Source organism: Phoca vitulina, unplaced genomic scaffold (genome assembly GCF_004348235.1).
Source record: "Phoca vitulina isolate PV1807 unplaced genomic scaffold, GSC_HSeal_1.0 scaffold39, whole genome shotgun sequence".
Lineage (NCBI taxonomy): Eukaryota > Metazoa > Chordata > Mammalia > Carnivora > Phocidae > Phoca > Phoca vitulina.
In genome coordinates this window covers 14,990,769-15,013,936 of record NW_022589742.1, presented here as the reverse complement: position 1 = coordinate 15,013,936, position 23,168 = coordinate 14,990,769, and the positions used below count along the sequence as shown (strand labels likewise).

Genomic DNA, 23,168 nt, shown 5'->3' with positions numbered 1-23,168 from the left:
AAAGGACATTTTAGAACTGGAAAGGACCTTCAACTGGTCCAAGAAACTAAGGACCAAGGAGACTCCATCAGTGCCTACGACAATCTCAGTATTTGAGACTAAAAAAAAAAAAAGATCCGTAATGTATTCACCAGCTCTGAGACTTAGTTCAGTGGGCTGGAAAATAATGCTAAGGAAAACACGCTCCTAGGCTTGTGCTCCAAGCAGGCTGGTTCTATAGAACTTTGCTCAGTTTGTAAATCACAGACTATATACTGAGTGTGAGTGCACACCATCATCCTTGCAGGAGGCTCATTTATGCAGATGGACTTTGGTATTATGTGAGAATGTGGGGCTGGATTAGTGTAACTCCATCTCTCGGAAAGACCATCCCTATGTCCTAGTGCCCTAAGATCTGTAAACAGAACTACTTTTTCAATTGTTATGTTGTACCAAGGACAGTGTTTTGGCATTTCAAGCCCCTTTAAAGTATATTTAAAGCCCAAATATAAGACTGTAGAAAAACTAGTTCATAAAAATAGAAGTATGAAGACAGCTGGGTCTAGAACAAGGGTAGACTAGGAAAGAAACTGGGTCCCTCCTGAGTATGTAAGAGTATAGGGAACTGGGAGAGTATTATGTAATGGAAGTGAAATAAGAAGAAGCAAATGAACTCTAAAGAGCTTGCAGTCTGATGTTTGTTGATGAATGTTGCTAAGTAAAAACAATACTACTGTGGAGCCTTAAGTTTGAGGATTTCAATCTTTAACAGGTTGACCTGTTATTCTAACTGGCCCTTTTGGACCCATATAATACTATGATAATGTATATCCATTAAAAAGAACTGTGGGGACTATAAAAATTGCATTTCTTTCGGGTTGCCAAATGAGGACTACAGTTCCATTCAGTCCTGTTTGCTGGTAAGGGTATTTCCCTGTATTCCATTCTTCAAGAAATGGCAGTTTAGTCTGACTGGCTAATGGAAAATAGCCTGCCACTTTTACACTGAGCCACACTGCTGATGGGTGAGTCCCAGGAAAGCAGAGAAGTGGCTGAATCATAGTGTCCCAATTCTACTGTGCTGGGCAAGAGGAAATTGACCATATTTTATAAATGCATTCCCATAGACCTCCCCGAGGAAGGAAATCACAGGACAACCAGGTCTCAGTAACTACTCATTTCTTTTCACCATTGCGTTTAGCACTTACCTCTAATGGTTTTACATTCAGTCGTCCCACCTCATCCAATGAGATGCGTCTTTCTCGCTTTTGCTTTCCTGCATCAGGTATGCCTATTGAGTGACTCCTCCCACTCATTGACAGTCTTCTCAGTTCCTTGATGCTGCATCCGGTTCTAGTTAAACACTCCAACTGCAGTTTCTCAAGAGGTTGTGTTTTTATAGAAATGACTCCTAGGTGATCTGCCACAATGTCTGGATCGATATTGATTGGTTGTTTCCCAAGGTGAGGAATTATTTTAATTGGAAGTTCCTCTTCACTTAAATCTTGACCTAATTCTTTTTGCTCTAGCTCAGGCCCTCTTTTAACAGCATGCTCATGCACCTTTTCAACAATTCGACTAAGATCCAAATCGCCAAAGAGATCAGCCTGTGAATCTTTTGGGCTAATTGTTTCTAATGGACAATTGGAAATTTTACTGATGAGTAAAGAAGCTACCTCTTTAGGGAAGACATTGTTTGTACCTTTCATGTCATAATAAAGTTCTTCATGAGTTCCAGATTGTTGTAGTACCTGATTATAAACAGAATCGACGATCTGAGAAATAATTTCTGTACTTTCTGGACTTAAAAATGTTTCTTCAGGTTTATCAGCTACAACACTAATGTTATTTCTGGAAATTTCAGCTGTCACAGATTTTGTCAATTGAGATGCAATTTTATTTACCTCAGACTTTGATAAGTTTTTCACATCTCTGCTTGAGGCACTTGGCAACTTTACTAGTTTAGCCAAGAACAAGGCCAGCATTTCCTCTAAAAATCTAGCATCTAACACAGTCTCTTTTTTGGTTGAAGGCTTTTTCTCTGACTTAAGGTCATCAATGATCTTAACCACTTTTTCCATAATTTTGACAGCTTCCAGAACTAACTCTGAACTTGATGCTTCTTCTTCTACTTGAGGATGAAGTTCTGAATTGGAAATTTCCTTCACCATTAAAAATCCTATTATATCAGAAAGGACATTGCTCTTACCCATTAAATCTTTATACACTGAAATATGGGAGCCAGAGCGCCTTAAAACACTGTTATAAACAGAAGTAACTACTTTTTCAATAGTTGTACTGTCTGCTAAAGATACAGTGGGTGATTCTTTGGCCTGTGGCACTACTATAATTCGACTTTTAGAGAGATATTCTTGGAATGAATTTAGGATTTTTGAGATTATTGTTTGCATTTCAGCGTTTAGAGAATTGTTTTGTTTCTTATCCACTTTTGGAAACATAGATAAAAGCTTTGACAAAAAATTCACAGCAATTTCTTCTATTATGTAAAAAGGCAGTTTGTAAGCCCGTGACGGCTGAGGCTGGGGAACTTCAGTGGTTTGGATGACATCTTTAAGGATACTTTCAATAACACTGTCAACTTCTGTACACTGATGTGACGTTAGCTCTCCAGAAAAATAGTTCTGCAACTGGTTGCCAGCCACTTCCTGTACAACTAAATTAACTATGGTTTCTGAAAGGATTTTGCAACCACTGCTGACACAATTTTGTATGCGCTCTTGAGATCCAAATTGTGGCAAGAGATTATTATAAATAGTCTGAGCCACTAATTGAATAATTTCATCATCATTAGGATGTAAGGATTCTACATACTGTACAATCATATCTTTATCTTTGGAGATCTCCGTCATAATTGTACTTACTAACTTCATTTGAAGGAAATCCAGTTCTGCATGCAAATTATCTTCGGATATTTCTGTTTTAGCATTGGCTACTGTTGAGAAAATTTTTGATAAAAGAAAAGAAATTATACTTTCTAAAAATTCATAAGGTAGCATTATGGTATATGGCGATGATGTTTGACATTCTTTGCAGGCTGTTTGGACTACCTTATGGACCTTTTTCATAACCTCCTTAGATTCTAGAGGCAAACATGCTGCAGCCGGCACCTCATCATAAAGTAGCAAGTTTAGCTGATGCTGAAAAATTTCTTCTATCACTGCATTAGCTAGCTTTCTTGCTAAATTTTCACCATTACTATTTATGTCTTTATAAATGGAGTCTTGAGATCTATATTCCTGCAAAATATTGCATATAGAGGAGTGGACAATCTTGTTGACCAACATTTTATTGCTTGATGGTATGTTAGCCATAGAAGGTGCCTCATCTAAAGAATCCATCTTAGTTGCAGCTGCCGTTTTTTTCTCTCGAGGTGCTTTATTCACAGATGGTTCTTTTTGCCTGAGAGGTACATTGTGAACTGATGAAACTTTATCTGTACATGGGAGGAACTGACTTCCCTGACCTAGGTTCAATACTTTAATTTGAGCATCTGAAAACTCCTTTAACAGGGAATCAATCAGTTTCATAGCTGTGTCATAGAGCTCAGTCTGATTTACATTTTTGGTTACATTTTGACATGCATCATCTGTACCCAGTGAGGAATCAAAAACCAATTTGTTTACTATTTCCGAGAGAACATCTTCTAAAAAGTTAGCAGGAAAAATCCCACGGTTATTTTCTGGTGGATTGTCTGGTTTACTAGGTTTACTTTTAATCTCTTTATCTTTACTTTTTTTATTCTCTTCCTCTTTTGCAAGAGCATTGTGTTTAGCTGGATTTGTTGAGTCAGGCTGGGCAAAACCCTTGCCATCTGCTTGAGTTACATATACCGCTTTATCACCTAGGGGATTTGGGGATTTTGAATCATCTACTGGTTCTTGGAAAGGAGACAATAATAAAACATTTCTGTGAATGCTTTCAGTGAAATTTTGGACACGTTTAAGATGCAAGGTCTTTTTGTCATCTGTAACTCCATAAGCTGGAGAATCTCTCCTCTTCTCTTGGATCTTTCTATTTCTCACTTTGGATTTCAGAGATGGTAATTCAGAAGGTCTATTGTCTTTTTCTAATGAACTCCCTCTTTTCTTGTCACTCTTCTTTTTATCTATTTTTAAATCTGGTTCCAGGACAACCTTCTTGTTTTTTGTATCATCAGTAGCTGATGAAAGATGTTGGTATACCTCATCATCTTGCCCTTTTTCCTCTTTTATACCCAAAGTGTCTTTCTTCTTGCTTTCATTCTTTTTAGGTGCCATACTCAAATCTGGTCCCCGAGTATCTTCACTTTCTACAGTAGTTGTTGGAGAAGTAACTTTTGATGCCTTCTCATTCTCTTTTCCAATTGACCTTTCCTTTTTCTTTTCATCCCCTTTCTTTTTATCTGCCACACCTCCAACTAAACCTGATGCTAGGGTAGTTAATTCGCCCTTCACAATGCTATTTAGAGCGGTACATATCGGCTCCTGGATGCTGCCTGTCTTCATAAATGTCTTCTCCTTTTTGAAATTCTCTTTTCCATGAAGTGCTCCTCTACCTATTTCCAAAGTGTCCATTATGTCTTTCAGGCCTGAGGTTAGAGGAGTAAGTGTAGGTAATTGTTCTAGTGAAGAAACTGGGTTCTCCTTCAAGCTTTTATTTATTTTTGTAAAGGTATTATATGGTAGGTGTTGAACTCTTTGGATGATGTTCTCCACATTTAGAAATGAAAAGAAGGTGGAAGACCAGTCTCCTGAAAAAAGTGGTTGAATCTTGAAAGCAGAGATTGCCTTTTTGGCTAAAGCAGCTATCATCTCTATAACAATGTTACTTCTATCATCTTTCTGAACATTGTTAGATCCATACATTTCTATGACTTCATCATACACAGAATCAGATATGTTATTGACTGTCTCTTTATCTATTGGTGGAAAAGAAAACATTTCTCCGGAATTTGCTAGGACTTTAATTTTACTTTTCCTAAATTCTCCTACCAGGGCATTTGCAAATTTTATAGCCATGCCCATGGGGTCTTTTTCTGATGTCTCTTTGTTCTTAGGGTTTTCAGCAATACTTGGGAGAGTATAAAATTTGCGAACAAGGTCAATTATGACATCTTCCAAAAATGTAGCAGAATACACAAAAGCCTGTGGGAAGCCTGTGAGTATTTTTTCTTTATCAGGATTCAAGAGTTCAATGATATGGTCATTTTTGGGTAAGTCACAGGGAGGTGATTCTTCATCATGTAAAAATGGCTGCAGATGGTGGTCCACAATTTCTTTCATAATGAAACCAGCTATTTTCCTGAGGAACGAGCCTCCCTTTTTGTATGTATCACTCTTTGTTTCATTTTCTAATTTAAGTTTTTTCATAATACCATTACATATGGAGTTAACAAAGTTCTCACTTGCCTCTAATTGCATACTTTCCACGTGCTCCCCTGCTGTGGCAAGTCTAATTTCATGTTCAGAAATTTCTGTTATAATTTCATCTGTCAGTTTTGAAGCTGCATTCACAAACTCATAATCTGGTGGCACCTCTTTCTCATTGAGTTCAGTTTCAGTCTCAGATGAAGGGAATATATGTGCTAGAAGCTTGTAAGTAATATCTTCTAAAAGGGAACGCGGCAATACAGTGATGCATGATGGCAAGACATGGCTGTCATCGTTGATGCTGTCAAGCACATTTCTGATGATGTTTTCATCTTGGAGGGAGGAATAGGAAGAAGCTGATAATTCTCCCAAAACTAATGACTCCACTTGATAATCATAAATTTCTCCTAATAGCAAATAACATATTTTTTGCCCAAAACTGACAGCATCACTTTGTATAGCTCTATAAATATGAATCAGAGATTTATAATCATCTAATAGTTTTTCATAAATTAGGCTGACAGTTTTTTTGACTATTTCTTTATATCCTTCTGAAAAATACAGATTTTCATCCAAGTGATCTGCAACTAAAATTTCTGATGTGGTGAATTCCAGCACAATTGATTTTACTAATGTTGTAACAATGTTAGTTACATTGGTTTTTGCTTTACATGGGTTTTCGGCAGCCAAGACATTATGTGAGAATACATAAAGGATTCTGCATAAAAGATCAGAAATTACATCCTCTAAAAAGACAGCTGAATTCACAATAAACAACAATTCTCTTTGTTGAGAATCTGTTGCTCTCTGTTGATAAGTTTGACCCACTGTACCTGAAGGAAGAGTTTTATCTGCAGATAAAAATGACTCAAGATGATGGTTAAATATTTCTTTTATTATATAACTTGCTATTTTCGTAATAGGTATATTACTTTTGCCTTTTTTATCTTTTGTAAGAGACTGGTATAGATTTGAATGAGAAATATCAGCATAAATGGCATCAACCATAGCCTGGATATCTTTCTCTGAAATCGCATTTTGTTTTTCATTTCCATGTTTAATAATGCATATTGCATGTTTAGAAATTATTGACATGATCTCATCAATCAGCCTCACAACTGTGTTGTGGAAGTCTGACTGCAAAATGTCTGGGTCTTCTGCACTGCAGTTCAATGGATTTATCTGAGATAAAACCTGAGTGACGATTTTTTCCAAATGTGTATGTGATAATATGGTGGTATATGGTGTATAAGTCTGTCTCTGGAGTCTTGATTTACTAATAGCATAATGAACTCTCTTTATCAAAGCATCAGCATGGAGTCTTGAATATGATTTAAAAGGCAGCTTTGCTATGAAATCTGGATGAATTTGGAAATCAAAAACTTCAGCCAGGATAATTTTAGTTACCCTTTCAGCCAATGTTTTTGTATCATTGAGAAAGTCTTTACCAGGTTCCAGTTCATATTCTTGTAAAACTTTGCTATATGCCGTGTCAATAATTTCGATCACTACTTCTGTATGCACTGGTGGCAAACATAATTGTTCCTTAGCATTTTCTAGGATGCTAACTTGAGCTTTTGAGAATTCTTCCGTTATCAAATATATGAGTTTTTCAGCTGTTTCCAACAGTTCTTTTCCTGAATCTCTTAATGAGTTTGTTTGCACAATACCTAACACCCTGTGGAATATTTTGCTTAAAACCCCAGAGATTACATCTTCCAAAAAGGCTGAGGAGTAAACACCAGCAAAAAAATGCTGCCTTCTCACATCATCAAAGTATGTATATGATGGAGGAAGTAATGACTTTCCATACACAAATGGATGGAGATGCTGTTGACAGATATTTTTAATGATAAAACCTGCTATTCTATCAATAAGAACATTGTTACTGCTTGTAATATTGTGCTCAACTGCTTCTTGAGACCCAGAGTTTTGCAACATATTTCTAAGTACAGAATCAACGAGATGCTGAACATCATCCTCTGAATAAATAGATTTGGTTTCTTCTTCATCTTTTGAAAATCGAATTTCATGTTGGGAAATTTTCATCCTAATATCACTGATTAGCTTTGAAGAGATTTCATCACAATTAATTCCTGATCTACCTTTTGGAGTTTTGCTGTATGGAACCATGTTATATGTAGAAGGAAAGATTCTAGATAACAGCACTCTAATTATGTCTTCTAAAAGTGTGTATGGCAGCAAGGTGTTATATGGAGATAAATGCTGGCTTGGTTTGGTAGATTCACTGCTGCCACTAAAGATGTTCTGAATAATGTTCTCTGCTGTTAAAGTAGCATAGGAGGAAGACGACAAGTCCCCAGAAAACAGTGGGTGAAAAAGATAATCAGAAATAGCGGCTACAATTAAATTGGTAACATTTTCTGCAAAAATATCACTGTCTTTGAGTTCTTCATTATCAACCTCAGTGGTTAGTCCATGCTGTTGCAGAACATTCTCATAAACTGAACTGACGAGTTCATCCACAGTGTCTAGATCTACAGTGGGGAAAGACTGCTCTTGGTCATCACGAAGAATGCAGATTTTAGCTTTGTTAAAATGGTTATTTATTGAGTTTACTATTTTTTGGGTCATTTTATCCAGTTCACATTCAGTGTTATATATTGGATTGAAGACCTTTGATAATAGCCGGGCAACAATATCTTCTACAAATGCATTAGGATAAAAGTCCATACCTAGTGATGATGGCTTCTGGGGTCTATGTGACCCTGTGACCTCACTGAGAACCTCTTTAACCATATCTGATATTTCATCTGGTGAAGTCATTGAACAAGGTAAGCCCTCTCCACACAAAAAGGGTTGAAGATGATTTTCAATAATCTCTTGAATAATGAGACTGGCCATTCGGTCAATCATAATTGGGCTTTGGCTTACTATACTTTTCTGGACTGACACAAGAGAGTCAGACATCTCTAAAACATTATTATAAACAGACTCCACCATATTTTGAAGGCTTTTTTCTGTATATAGATGTTGACAATCATATTTAGTGAGCCAAATCTTATGCTTTGAAATGGCTGACAAAATCTTATTTATTATACAGGTGGATACCTCATTAAAATCTGAAGTCAATAAATACTTCTTTCCCAAGCACGAAGGCTTGCAGGGTGGAGAAATGAGCTGAGATAATAACTTCCTGATGACATCTTCTAAAAATGAGTGTGATAACATGGTAGTATAGCCCATTGAATGTTGACCTTGGTAATTAAGTTCTCTCAGGTTGTTTTGAAGTTTCCGCAGTATATTTTCAGCTTTAAGAGGGTAATATGAATTAGGCCTGAGCTTTCCTACAAAGCACGGTGGGAGTTGGTAGTCTGCACTCTCTCTCAATATGCCGTTAGTTATCTGTTCTGCTATTGAGGTGGTAGCATGTGTCAGATGACTGCCACCAGTAACTTGTAATGCATATTCCCATGAAACAGCACTATTAACTGAGTCAACAATCTTCCTAACAGTTTCTTTATCAATTGGTGGAAAACATACCCTTTCTTCAACATCTCGTAAAACAGTGACTCGAGCATTGTTAAACTCATTCACCACAGAGTTGACATCTAATATATTTATCTCATTGAGCTGAGCTTCAGTGATGTTTACATTTTTGCCCCGCAAAGAGGTGGAGAGATTAAGGAAAATGTCTGCAATTATTTCCTCCAGAAATGTGGCAGAGTAAACTCCTGTGTTCATGCCTCCTGGATATTGCATGTTAAGAATAGCTGTTGCATTCTCTTCCTTTTTACCTGGTCTTCGAAGAGGAGGTAGAGGAGGGAATTTTCCTGAAAACTGCTTACCAAATGGGGCTTGTATTTTGGAATGAGTTACAGTGAGATTATTCAGTGGTTCTCTCAAAGGCTTGCTGTCATAATTCATGAATCTTGCAGAGCATTTACCCTGTCTTGATTCTTTTAATTTTGGCCTTTCTCTTTTTGGGAAACCAGGGAGTCTTTGTCTTCTTCTATACATTAAATGCTTGTTTGCAAAAAGTGGACTTCTGGGAGGTCGGTTTATACCACAGGACAGTTTTTCCATTAAGGATTTTACCAAGGTATGGGAAGTAATACTAAGCAAAGATTCTTGCTCTATTTCTGCCAGATTTTCCAAAAGGGCTGACATGTTATTTTCTTCAAATGGTGAGCCACGGTCCATTGTTCCCCTGCAATAATTCTCTATGTTTTGAAGTATGTTGGGCAGTTGGCCTTCTGCTGGTATTTCACCAGAAACAGCACCATCTGTAAGGAGGTTGTTGGCTATACATTCTTCCAAAAGTGTTTTAATAAATTTCTCACATACAATGTTCAGAAGCAAAACTGATTTTGGGGAGAGCCCTGGGTTATTTCTAGGTATTCTATGACTTTGCTGGTTATTTGAAGATAGGAACCTTTTTCGTGGTATTTTACCAGAATCCATATTCCAGTTTGGACATTCATCTGGCAAAACCAAATTGAAAACAATATTAGAAATTTTATTGACTACTTCTTTGGATTCATGAGTTTTTAGGCTACCAACCAGAGTGCCTAATTTGCATGCCAGAGAATTTAGTTTATTTTTCTGTACTAGTTGATTAATTCGGTGAATAGGTGATTTCCAACCTCTGGAGCCTGTCTGTCTTTTCATAGTTTTGGTTTTGTTGCGAATGGGCAAACTATGACTTTTAAGCCTGGAGAGTGGTTTGTTTCTTCCTCTCCTGTCAGGCTGATGCTTTATTCCTATTTCCTTGGACAGAACATGGATCACTCCTATTAAGAGATCCTGAAAGAGATCATCGAAGTCAGCCACAGCTACTCTTGGGCAGTAAATATATTTTGTTTTCTCAGAAACCATTTCTTGTGTAATGTCTACCTTTAAAATGTCGCTATTAAAAAGGATTCGAATAATGATTTCAGAAATGCTTAAAGCAAGTCCTCTGATAGAAACTGACCGACTTACAAATACTTGTGAATGAATTAAAATAAACTTGCTAAAAGCTGCATCTTGGTTTTCCAGTGATTTCTGTTTTGTTCCACCATCTTCAGTACAATCACAAATGCTTGACATTATATAGGAAATAACCAATTCAGTGAGATGTTCACAAAATTGATAAAGTGAAGTATCATAGTTAATGCTTCTTAGAGGCTGTTTTGATTTATATTTTTTCCTTAACGGTGTGGAAACAAATACTTTTTCATCAAGAGGACCTTAAAACAGAAAACATTACTATTTTTAACATGCATTAAGGGAAAATGTTGAGCATTCAAAATACTAGCAATATTTTATACATGAATTTTACCTAACTCAAGAAATAGAAAAACCTAGTCAAGAAATTTCGGACCTGAGTTGTCTTCAAATCTCTATTTCCCACCTGTGGAACCTTACTTCGGCCATGAAGTTAAGAAAATAGCCTAATAGAATTCAGATCTCTAACTGCTCGTTTCTTCCTTGTATAAGGAATTAAAAGCTGGAAATCCTAGGGCAGAGAAATGATTTTTAGCTTTGGTTGCAAAGCCCTAGAGTGATTCCAGTGATGACTACAGACCTCATATAATTCTTGAAAATATTTTCAGCTGTTTATCTAATTATCTAGTTTGGGACTATATAGTATACAGTAAATTGAACTGGATGAAACTACTGATGTTTGACAGTTTTGACACACAAAATGGTTATTTCATATGGTTCAACCCAATATATGCATGTAAGCATTCATAGAAAGGGAGTGCAGATATCCTATTTGTAAACATGGGTTTGGAGTACTGTACTTAAAAAGAACTTAAGTCAGAACACTGGAATATGAACAGAACAAGAAATTTAATGCCATTGTTCTTATAAACTCTATCATCAATAACTGCAAAGACTTTAACTGTATATCTCAAAAAGAAGTTGGATCATTACAGTCAACTATGTATGAAGTCTGACTATACTTTAAGAAGTCATTTTTTTTAAAAAGCACATGAAAAAGAAAACCCTCTTTGAACTTCAATTTGGGAATTGCCTTTAGAGCAGTTGTATGTCCCAAGCAAGACAACTGGTTTCATCATGTCATAGTCATAACTCATGCCCACCCAAAATATCTCACTTTAAATTATGCCCATTTAATTTCATCTGTTGATAGCAAAAACTGAACAATACTCCTTCAAATAACAATTAGGTAAATGTGCTCAACATTTTTTTCTTTTAGCATACTGACCAGTTTAAAAGCACATAGTTAATCAGCCACCCCAAATCCAAGGCTATTTTCAGAGAAGTAATGAATACAGCTTCTTGGATGTGAGAGTGCCAAAACTCATTGAGTTTTTTTCTCTAAAATGATGCCAACTCTTTATAAGTCATCCCTCACTCACCTCTGGTTTCAAAGTTCTTGAAATGTGTGACCACAGCTGTAGTAACATATCTTGCTACTAGGTGGATTTCATGTGGTCCCAGTTCCTGATCTGCAAAAGCAGTGACTTCAGCCTCTTCAGGAGGTTCTGGTTTCTTTAACTTTGGGTACTTATCTTTCCACTTTTCCAGTAAAGTGAAATCTTTTCCACTTGCTGCAAGGCTTTGGTTTTCTTCTTTGGTTTTAGAGCTGATTCTTTTTTCCCATATTTTAAGCAAACTTTTCTCATCCTTTTGTTCTTCAGACATCACAGACAAAGGCCCTTCCTTTGATACAAAAAATGGCTTCATTGTTTCCATACTTTCATTAGTATATGGGGTTTGGCTTGGAAGGCCATAACTCAACAGCATGGTATTGACAATATTTTCTGCAGCTATACCTATTTTGAGTGGAGAAACGGTTGTCTGTATTTGGTTTGGCTTAATAACTGGCTTGGGGAGCTCATAGTGAAGAACTTTTGGATTTTCACCTTCTTCCATTTCTATGAAGGACATGGGGTGCTCTGGTGCTGCTTGCACAGAGTCCCCGGATTTCTGAAGTGGTTTTTGTAATGGGAGAGAGCTGTTTCCTTTCACGGCTTGATCAAAATGGCTAAGGCCTTGGGCTTCACTTCTAGAATACAACAGTTTAAGTTCTGATTCGAGCCCTTCCAACGGCTCTGTGGTTTTAAGGGTATCTCCTGCAGAGTATTTGACACATGAAGGTAGATTTGATGAAGCCTTCTCCTTTACTTTACTATCTTCCTCTGAATAAAAAAATAAGCCAGGGATTTGTGGAAGATCATCCCTGCAGCTAACTCCCTTTGACTTTGAAGTGAACATTCCTGTCCCAGTTGCAAATCTGGGCCAATTGGCAGTGCAGGCATTTTCAGCTAGTTGGAGCAGATTTTCCTTTGGATGGCTTTTGATCATCGACTCATAGAAGTGAGTACACTGGTCCATCAGTGTGCTGATAATCTGACTTGCCACAATGTTTTTTTCAAATATGCTTATTGAAGATGGTTCCATTTGGCATTTTCCTTTGTCTAACTTGTTCTTAAGTATACCAAGCATGTAATTGACAGTATTAGCAGCGTAAGTAAGCAGTTCTGAATGGAACGAGTGAAGCTGTCGAAGGGTATTGTGCATGTTCTCCTGGGAAATCGTACTACTTGATTTAGATCCATTAGGAAACTTATTCAGTGGTTGTAGCTTGGGCAATATTGTTTTCATGAATGGCTTCTGTTGGACAGCAAAAAAGTTTTCAATAGGTATTTTCACAATTTCAGAAAAAGCGTATGTAGAGATATGTTTAAATTGTAGGTCTACAAATGATTCTAAGGTGTTCAGAACCCCTTCCATGATCTCTTGAGCAATTTGGTGGCTAGAGCCCCCGTGTATTTTGTCTTTCAGCTTTGCGTTATAGATTGGTACATTGTTGAGGTTGTTTGTTCTTAAGGAGCCACATTGACTTCTAGCAGTAGTTTCTTTCTTGCTTTCTAGCATTTCTTTACCATCTGTTTTGAACTTCTGAGTCATGAAGTACACCTCTAATTTTTCTAATAGCTTTTTAACAATTTCCTGACCAAATATATTAATTTGTGCTTGGGAACCCTCAGCTCCAGAAGCAGCTCTTTTAAAGTTATGGTACCTGCTTTCACAAGCCTCAAGAGGTGACAAATTTAAAAGTGAAACAGATTGTTCTAATTCCTTTGTTTTCATTGAAATTTCATTCAAAACAGTCTCAGCTATCATCAATAGCTTATATTTTTCATTTTCCATGTCATTTGATTCCATTTGCCATTTATCAAACATTTGACTAAAAATACCTTCTTTAGGGACGATTTTCTCTAGCTGGGAAGAAACATTCTCCAAAGAGAAACGGACTTCTGGATTTGCAAGAGAGATTGTCTTAAAATTCCTCTGTGAAAGTTTGAGATCATGTGAGTATGAGCCTTTTATCTGGTCGGCCAAATTGTCATTCTTTGTAGCATATAATCCTTGCAAAACTGCGTTAACTATTTTACTTGCTGTCATGATTTGATCAGAAGTTAAAGTGTTTACATTTACCATTAGTCTGTTTTGCCTCACCTTTTGAAATTCATTCACAATTGTTTCCAGAATATTGCTTACTATATCCTTGGCATACATTTTTAGTTCTGCAGTGGGGAGTTTTGTTCTCACCAAGGAGTTTTCGGCATCCCCTGTGGATAGCAGGTATGGCAGACCAATGGCAGTACTGGACTGACTGCCTCTGAAAGTCTTCTCTCTAGGACTTAACTTGGACGTACTTTTGGCTTTAGCACCACTAGGTCCTAGCTGTGGTTTTGTTCCGAATTTAGGCAAAGAGATAACTTCTGATTTTGCTTTGAAGTCTGTTTTAAAACTTACATTAGGGCTGCCTTTGGAACTAGCATTAGAACTGCATGGCCTCAGAGACTGCATTCCATCAGACTGATCTTTCAGGGACAAATTCTCTTCTAGATTCAGCAAAACAAAATTCGTAATCTTTTGGAGAACCTTTTGGACCAATTCTTCGCCCACTCGCAATGGAGAAAATTGCAGTAAGGTGTTTTCCAATGAAGTGACACTGATACTGCCTGTGTAAGGATAAGCTCGCAGTATCACAGGTTCAGGGGGCACACTTCGTTCTGCTTGTTTTGATTCCCGAAAGCTTGATGGGGTCACCGGTAATTCATCACGGCCAGATGCTTCCAATTCTCCCCTGGTCTCATTCTTTTCATATAAGGATGTCATGACTATTGAGAACATTTTTCTGAAAACACTTTCAACTATGTCATTTGCAACACTGCTTATATGTGACTGCAAGGTTTTTTTCCAAGCTGCTGCTGTTTTCATTTTAGAATCAGATGTAGAGTGGGGGGGTTCATTAAATGGAGGCCAGTGGTCTATGTCTTCCATTACCCTCTGATATACCTTCTTTAAAATTTCCTTAACCGCCCTTAACAAGGCAGTTGTTTTTTCCTGTCTAAAGTCTCCATTTCTAAATATTTCTTCCAAAACCCTTCTCAGGTTTTCTGCTTCTGATATAATTTGGTTTTGATATGAGTATTTTGAAGAAAGAGACAGTTCAGAGTTGTCTTCCATCTTCCTTTGACCTGGCAATATTTCATTTTGTACAGCTAGTTGTGTAAACAGGCTGGGATTCTGCTGTGAGTAAAACCTACTTGCCTTCAAAGATATTTTATCATGTAAACTCTTTAAGATGTTGTTGACAGTTTCACTCACAATTATGTTTTCTTGGAATGAAGTATTGTTTGGATACGAATACATCTTTTGGATTTCTGAATCTATGTCATTTTTTATAAGCATCAAAATGGTATTGGCAATTATGTCAGCATATTCCCTAAGACTAGCTTGTGATATATTAATTGCAGGTCCATGTTTTCCCCTGTAATTAGCAAATGTGTAATCTGTGACCTCTTGACTGAGAACGGTTCTAACTGTTGAGATTTCTAGGATATTCACATCCGATGGCGTTTGGTTTGCTTCAAGAAATACACTGTTGTTTTGTTTACAACTTGTAAATTCTGGGCCAACATATGTTTTTTCTGTAGTCTTAGTATCAAGAGTAAGTATCAAATCTATTCTTTCTGTGGCAAAAGATTTTAATCTATTCAAAATGGCTTTAGTAATAAAGTGAACATTTTCCTCACATGGGTTGGAAGCAGACTTCTTGGCATCTTGTTTTTTAAGTACAGTTGTCTGATTATCATCAGAATAAACTGATTTCAGCTGTACATCTCTTCCCTTTCTTGCAAATGTAATTATCTCCTTTCTCCCCTCATTCATTGAGTCTGTAACAGGAGATGGTTGATGCTCTGCTTTGGGAAATGCATCAGAAAATGTCAGGGGCAATTTCAGAGAAATAGAATCCTTTGCATTTATGCCAAGCATGATAGCAGAAGTTAGATTTTGAAGAACAATATCCACCATATCATTGGAAATCACTGTGACACACGACTTAGGAACTAAAAGCATTGGAATAGCTTTATGTGCACACTTGGGGTTTGTTTCAGAGTTTGCTTCTAAATGTTTCCCACTTATGTTACACTTGTTAAGAGTGGATGCAGCAAGTAGGAGATTATTCTCGTCTAGTGTTTTCTCACAGATGTCACTTAAGATGCCTTCGATGGTATCAAGTATTTGAAATTGAAGTTTTTTTCGATAGTCACTTTTATTGAACAGCTTTTCAACAATAGCTTCTGGCTGACCTGGATCAATTTCTCTGTCAAACAGGTTTTTTTCATATTTGCCTTTAGTAGACAGAATACTTAACACTGTGTTAGCAGCCTGGCTTGGGATACTGTGGGAAACCACAATATTATGGATTAAGAATGGACTTTTCATTTCCTTATCTAACATATGTTTGATTCCTTGTAAAATTTGTCTAGCCACTTCTGTTGCATATGAATTTAATTTACAGGCAGTCAGTTGACATATTGAGGTGGTCTTTCCTGACTTGTTATGATCCACTGAGCAATAGGAAAACTGACCACCAGAATATGAATCTTTGATTGATAGCCATGGTTGGCTGAAAGCAGTCTCATCCTCTTGTAGAGGCAAAGCCATTGGAATTGTGAAACTGATGTGAGGACAAAAGAGAGTTTTTACTTTGGAAGTAGCAAATGTTTCTAAATTTGTTAATACTGACTGTATAATATCTTCAACTACATTCATTTTGGTCATTTTACCACTACTAAATGTGGACTGAAGTGTGCATGGATTTCTGTCCAGGATGGTACACTGAAGAGAGGCCTCTTCTCCACTGGCGTGTTCAGGAAAAGAGATATTTGCTGGACAGGTGATAATGTTAGATCTATTTTCACTTGCATTTCTATCCGTCATGACAGCAGAATAAAGTTTTTGAAGTATGGTTCTAACAACATTATCTGCAACAACGGTTACATCTGCCTCAGACACTAAAGGATTCATTATTTTATCCATAGATTGAATTGATCTGTGAGCAACTGGCTTATCACCAGGATGAGGAATGTCACATAAAGGGGACTGGGAGAGAGTAAGCACATTTAATTGATCAATTAAGTCATTCTGAAAAATTTCATTCAAAATCTTTCTTATAATGGGCACAACTGGGGACTTTTCTGGTTCTTTGAGTTCTACTTCAAATTCTTTAAATGTTCTTTCTAGTTCCCATTGCTTAAGAGATTCTGATTTAGTTTCTTCTGGTGGTCTTCCCTCTCCAGCACTTTCTTTCTCTGTATCTGCAGGCTCTTCTAGATAGGACTCTGGGTCAGCCCCTCCTGGAAGAAAATTTCCATAGGTTGGCCTGTATCTGTAATTTTCAATGCCTTGCTCTTCTGGTTCAGTTTCGTTAAATATATGAGGAGGCCCTAAAATTAAATCGACTAGATTCTTAAGCATTTCTTTCTCCTGTAGTGGCTTGGTTATGCCTGTTTCCAAATCTGGCAAGCTCACATTTAATTCTGTTTGAATAGCCTTCAAAATAGTACTTGATACTTTCTTTGCATGCATGTATAAAGCAGACTGCAGTTGTTTTTCATGTGTGTTTGTGCAAATGTTGATACTTTCACTTTCCCAGGACCTCTTGTTGCTCTTTTTATTTCCATTGATTATAGTGCCCAGAGTTTCTAAATTTCTTTTGGCAAACCCTTTCAATTTAGCAAAAACCATTTCAAAGATATCAGAAGCCATGACTTCCAGTTTATTTGGGTGCTCTTCTTTTGTGGTTCCTGTTTTGGGGGCAGTTGTCTTTCCCTTGTTGTTAGTCACCTCTTGACTACCTGGCTGGATCACGCTGAACAACATGCTGGAGATTATGTCAGAGCATATGCCCATTTCCTCAATAAGCAAAGCAAGTGATAGGCTGTCAGTATCAATATAATCTGAGATAGCCTTAAATTCTGAATTTGTGAAAATCTGATCCATCTCAGCACTACATAATTTTCTAATGATATCTTCTAGAATTGTATAAGAAATGAGCTGAATATTAGACTGCAATGCAGTGGTTGTTCTCAAATTCTCATTGGTCCACTCTCTATTTTGTTCATCAGATAGGGGAGAACATGGACGGTCTCCTATGAGCTTGTGTAACATGTCATATAAGGTATCCCCAATTCTACCTAACACTTGCAGTCTGGTACATTTGTGGACTTCCTCTTGCATATGAGGGCACTGAGAAGGCACAAGGTGTTGTTGATCAATCTCAGCAGTTTCATATGAGATTTTAGACCTTAGCTTATCTGAAGGGAGAACATTGCTTTTATCTGTATTTCCACTTAACAATTCACAAATGCAAGTTGCTAACGAACTTGTCATAATGTCATTATTTAGCTTTGTGACAACAAAGTCTAATTCCTTTTCATTGTCAGCAAAAACTCCTGTATCTATAAAGTCTTTGGGAGGGCCACACTTCCCAAGATTTAGATTTTTCTTATTGTACTTGAGTTCTTTCCGGATAGCATCCAAAACAATTTTTACCACTTTAGTTGTGTAAGTACTAAGGTGAGATTGAAATGAAGATTTCTTGTCAGGTGCAGGTTTTGAATGGTCAGCATGGCTTTCTAGTTTAAAGCAGTTTTGCAATTTTGGACAAATAAATGAGTTCAGCTTCTTAAAAACTGTGTAAGTGATCCTATCATTAATGTGAACTACAGGTTCAGGTGTTGATTCAGTTTCTTCAGTTTCTAACCAGGGATGTTTTGTAGGGTCTATGTCAAGTACAGATAAAAATTTCACCTTCCTGTTACTCTCAAGCCATATTTCTAATGGCTCTTTATTTGGTACGTCAGCATTATCTAGAGAAGTTTGAGGTACTGATGAAGAATGTCTGATAATGTGACTATAAGCTATGTGAAGTATTTTTAATACAGCATCTACAATTTCTTGAGCTACTATTTGGATTTCTGACGCAGAGAACATCTGGTTCATCCATTCTTGATTGGACAGATCTTGTGGGCTTCCTGATGTAAGAAGTGAAGCTTCCTTATCATTTTTATACCCTGAGTGACCAGAGAGCCCAGAAGATAGGTCTTGGAGCATCTGTGCTAAAATACTTGTAATTATATCTTCTGAAGCTTTTTGTATTTGATGCTTTTCATCTTGGCTGAAAATCAAAAGGTCTTTATTCAAACATGGCTTGCCCTTAAAAAGGTCCTTATTATTAAAAGCTGGAAGGTCAGTCTTTAATCCCCAATCATGAAATGCTACTTCGTCTTGATAAGCAGGCTTTGTAGATAAGTTCATATTTCTTTTGTACTTTAAATCAGCATTTTCCCTTGTTAACCAGTGATCAGGAGCCTGTTCTTGTAATTTTGCTTTTTCATCTTTGATAGATGAAATCAGTACATTTTCTACAATCTTGTCTATTTCTTTATTTTCATCTTCAGAATAAAGGACCATGCCAGGAACATTAATGGGTGGAAAGAGGCATCCATGTCTAGGATCATTAGCTACGCTGGTGCTGGTGAGTCTGTGCTCTTCTTCAGTGCCAGAAGGACTACTCAGTCTTGGGAGTCTTCTCTTTTGGACATCTGTTTTTGCTGGTTTCTGATGTAACTGAGCCAAGACATCATCAAGTAGATGAAGGATGATCACTGTTTCCTCAGATGCAATGAGTCTCTCATTATTAAGTTCAATTTGTATATAACTTAGTATAGTGTTGATTGCTTCCTCTATATAACCAACCAGAGAGGATTGGGAAAAAATATTTGACACTAAATTTTTTATGTCTTCTTTGCTAATCAAATTGGCTGCATCAGGTTCAGCACTGGATTTACTTTTGCTGGCTCTTTGAAGGAATGCATATGTTGGATCTTTCCTGTGTTGCTGATAAGCAGGTTCAGTCGTGATTTCAAGATGAGCAAGTTCATTTTGCTTAGAAGATGCAAGAGATGTCAGCTTCTCTAAAATCATATGAACCATATCCTCTGCAATACCACTCATGTTCTCCATAGTATAAGGTGGTGAAGCTTTTGACGTTTTTTCTTCTGGTGAAATGAAATGTTCCCCACTGGATGTTAAGTCTGATTTAAAGTGAACTGACAAATTTTCTTGTGCAAATACCTCAATACATTTTTTCTCAACTGCAGACTGTAGCTTCTCAAGCACATTTTCCATAATTTCAGCAGCTGCTGAGGAGATATTGACATTGGAGAGCAAGTCTCCTTTGTCAGTGTCAGTTTGATCAACCAAAGTTTTGGCTGTAACAGAAGCAAGAGTGGGGATGGTCTTGGTTAATTCAGACATCATTTCATGAAAAATATTTTCTAAAATCAACTCAGATTCCTCTTTTAGGTGATATTTAAAGTTATCAAAAACATTCTTTAACTCCTGCATCTCCTTTACGACTTTTGCTTTTTCATCAGAAGATGGTGGATGTTCTAAGGCATCTGTTTTAGTGGTAGCATCTTCAGATTTCTTTGTGCCTGTTTCAATCGGTGCAAAAAGGTGACTGTCGGGTTTACAGGTTTTAAGTTTGGGGGATTCAGCGGTCTTATTATATTTAGGTTCAGAGGTTTTAGGTTGTCCTTTCCTGTGATGTGTTTTTCCCGTAACTGTTCTTTCTTTGTGGGCAGAAGATGGTTTTACGGGTGCCGCTGGTTGCCCTATTGACCTGTCATCTGTGTCCGCACAGGCCTCTGCCAGAAATGTCTCTGCCTGAATACCTGTTTCATATAGAAGCATTTCACTGCATGTGCTACAGCAACTTGCGCTATTTGAAGAGAGGGTAGAGTCATCAGGCATCGGGTATATAATATTTTGCAACCTTTCTTCGTATTTTGTGATGGCTGGATATAATATACTGGTCACTGCAGCCACAACCCAGGTCATTATATTATGAACTATACTGTTCAGTTCTTCTGAAGTTACCTGGAAAGGAGGTAAGCAGCACACAAGGGAAATCACATATGAATTTACTCTATTGTAGGGACAGGGGCTAACCTTTAATTCCTTGTATCAAACAATGCATAGCTAGAATCCAGCCATGGTGTATAGAGAGAACATAGGAAAGGCTCTACTTAGAATAAGAGATTAATTTCAAATTGGTTTATTCTCTGTGGCTGTGATCTGTTCTTTGAATACGATTCCATTTGATTCAAAATCCCTAGGAACATTGATTTTCAGCATTTATTGCTGAGCATAAATGGCTTCCTGGTTTAAAAAATAGCCAAGAGGGTGTCTAGACTCATAGAAAACAAATGCTCTGGCAAAAAGTAAAACTGTGTTGATGATCCAAGCAATATTTCTTAAAAATACAAACCATGAGAGACTATGGACTCTGAGAAACAAACTGAGGGTTTTAGAGGGGAAGGGGGTGGGAGGATGGGTTAGTCTGGTGATGGGTATTAAAGAAGGCACGTTCTGCATGGAGCACTGGGTGTTATACGCAAACAATGAATCATGGAACACTACATCAAAAACTAATGATGTAGTGTATGGTGATTAACATAACATAATAAAAAAAATACAAACCAGATTACCTCTGACAAACTATTTCACGAAAAAAATTTGCAGTCGAAACATTTATGTGCCTTCGCAGAGATAGCCTCCTTTTATGTAGGCATCTGTCCAGCTAGCAGGTAAGGGTGAAAAAGTACCACAGCAGAAGGGTCAGCCTGTGGGCTCTGCGGCCCACCGGCTGCTGCCTTCCTTTGTCCATTCACTGTGTTTTTATGTATGCAGATGACCACAGCTACTTGTTAAGGTTTAATGAATGGTCAACAATTAGCAGTCATGATTTAGCAGAAATGAATAGGCTTTGGGTCCAACAAGAGACTATCAGTGCAAACTGTCTTGGAGAGGGAGGCAGAGGATGGTTCATGAAATAAAGAAACACATTAATCTCGGTCAAAAAGGCTGAGCTAGAACTGGGATGGACTCAAAGGGCCAGAAGGCTGGGCAGTAGAGGGAAGTTGGGGGTCTCCTTCACTGTGAGCTGAAGTAGAAACCCAGGGACCAGACCTGAATGACCTTTTCCTCAATGGTTAATTGTACTCACTGTCACAGCTTAGACTGGACCGGGGGCAGATGCAAACTGCACCTGCAAAACTCTATACTTGTTTATGTACTTCTTATTGCAGATATATTTTGGGAACATAAAAATCCTCCTGCCTATAATAAAATAGTATTTGTTTTTAAGTTATTGTTACCCTCAAGACAGCCAGACCAAGAATGCATACCTTCTGCAGACACTCTCAAAGACATTTCTCAAAGCTGTGGATACAAGTTGGCAGCAAAGGTGGGATGCCTTGCATTCTGGCTATGCACTGTTTGATATCCTGGCATTTGGGCACCAGATTCCCTCGAATGTGGTTGTGGCCTCCCAGTTACCTCCAGAGTTAGCTTCCAGATTGTTCAGGTTTAGGCCAATATTCAATGAAAAGTTAACACTTTGTCAAATATAACATATCTCTCCTGATCCATTAGAGAAGGTTTGAGAACCACTTCAGATAAAGCCATTTTTTTCCCCACTCCAATTCCCAAATCTTTTAATGCATTTTTATTGTGATTAAATAAACAGAACATAAAATGTACCATTTTACCATTTTAAAGCATACAGTTCAGTGACATTAAGCACGCTCACAATGTTGTGCAAACATCACCACTATCTAGTTCTCTTAATGCATTCTTTGTCACCTTCTGCCCCGACTAGAAAATGGCTATTGAGTTTGAAAAACATAGTTTGGGATGACAACATATGGTTGAAAAACATTTCTTTTACATAAACATGTCCTAAATCAAACACTTCTCAGAATAATAGCTAACCATTAATAGGTAAGTTACTTACCTTCTTGGTCTAAATTGGTCCAAATCTGTTCTAATACATATGAGCTAAGAATTTCAATATATATTATTTTCTTAATACCACAGAAAATGTACAGAAGACGTACATTATTATTCTTAAGGTAGCTGAGAAGAGGCATTTTCAACCTTGATATATAAAACAGGGGCATTCCTACCCTGATGTTTATAGCAGCAATGTCCACAATAGCTAAACTGTGGAAAGAGCCAAGATGTCCATCGACAGATGAATGGATAAAGAAGATGTGGTATATATATATATATATATATATATATATATATATATATATATATATACAATGGAATATTATGCAGCTATCAAAAGGAATGAGATCTTGCCATTTGCAACGATGTGGATGGAACTGGAGGGTATTATGCTGAGCGAAATAAGTCAAACAGAGAAAGGCATGTACCATATGACCTCACTGATATGAGGAATTCTTAATCTCAGGAAACAAACTGAGGGTTGCTGGAGTGAGGGGTGGGGTGGGAGGAATGGGGTGACTGGGTGATAGACACTGGGGAGGGTATGTGCTATGGTGAGTGCTGTGAATTGTGCAAGACTGTTGAATCTCAGATCTGTACCTCTGAAACAAATAATGCAATATATGTTAAGGAAAAAAAAAAGAAGATAGCAGGAGGGGAAGAATGAAGGGGGGGAAATCA

The 23,168-nt window shown here is 37.3% G+C and overlaps 1 protein-coding gene across 1 annotated transcript in view; it reads right to left on the bottom strand.

The window, feature by feature from the left end:
* The window catches only part of LOC116647135 (fibrous sheath-interacting protein 2-like), a 69,917-nt gene that overhangs the window by 14,080 nt on the left and 32,669 nt on the right, over window positions 1-23,168 (bottom strand). The window contains exons 16-17 of the mRNA XM_032428275.1: window positions 11,681-20,570; window positions 1,188-10,540 (exon numbers count right to left, since the gene is read on the bottom strand). Of these exons, the coding sequence (XP_032284166.1) occupies window positions 1,188-10,540; window positions 11,681-20,570 (18,243 nt within the window). The remainder of the gene's footprint in view (window positions 1-1,187; window positions 10,541-11,680; window positions 20,571-23,168) is intronic.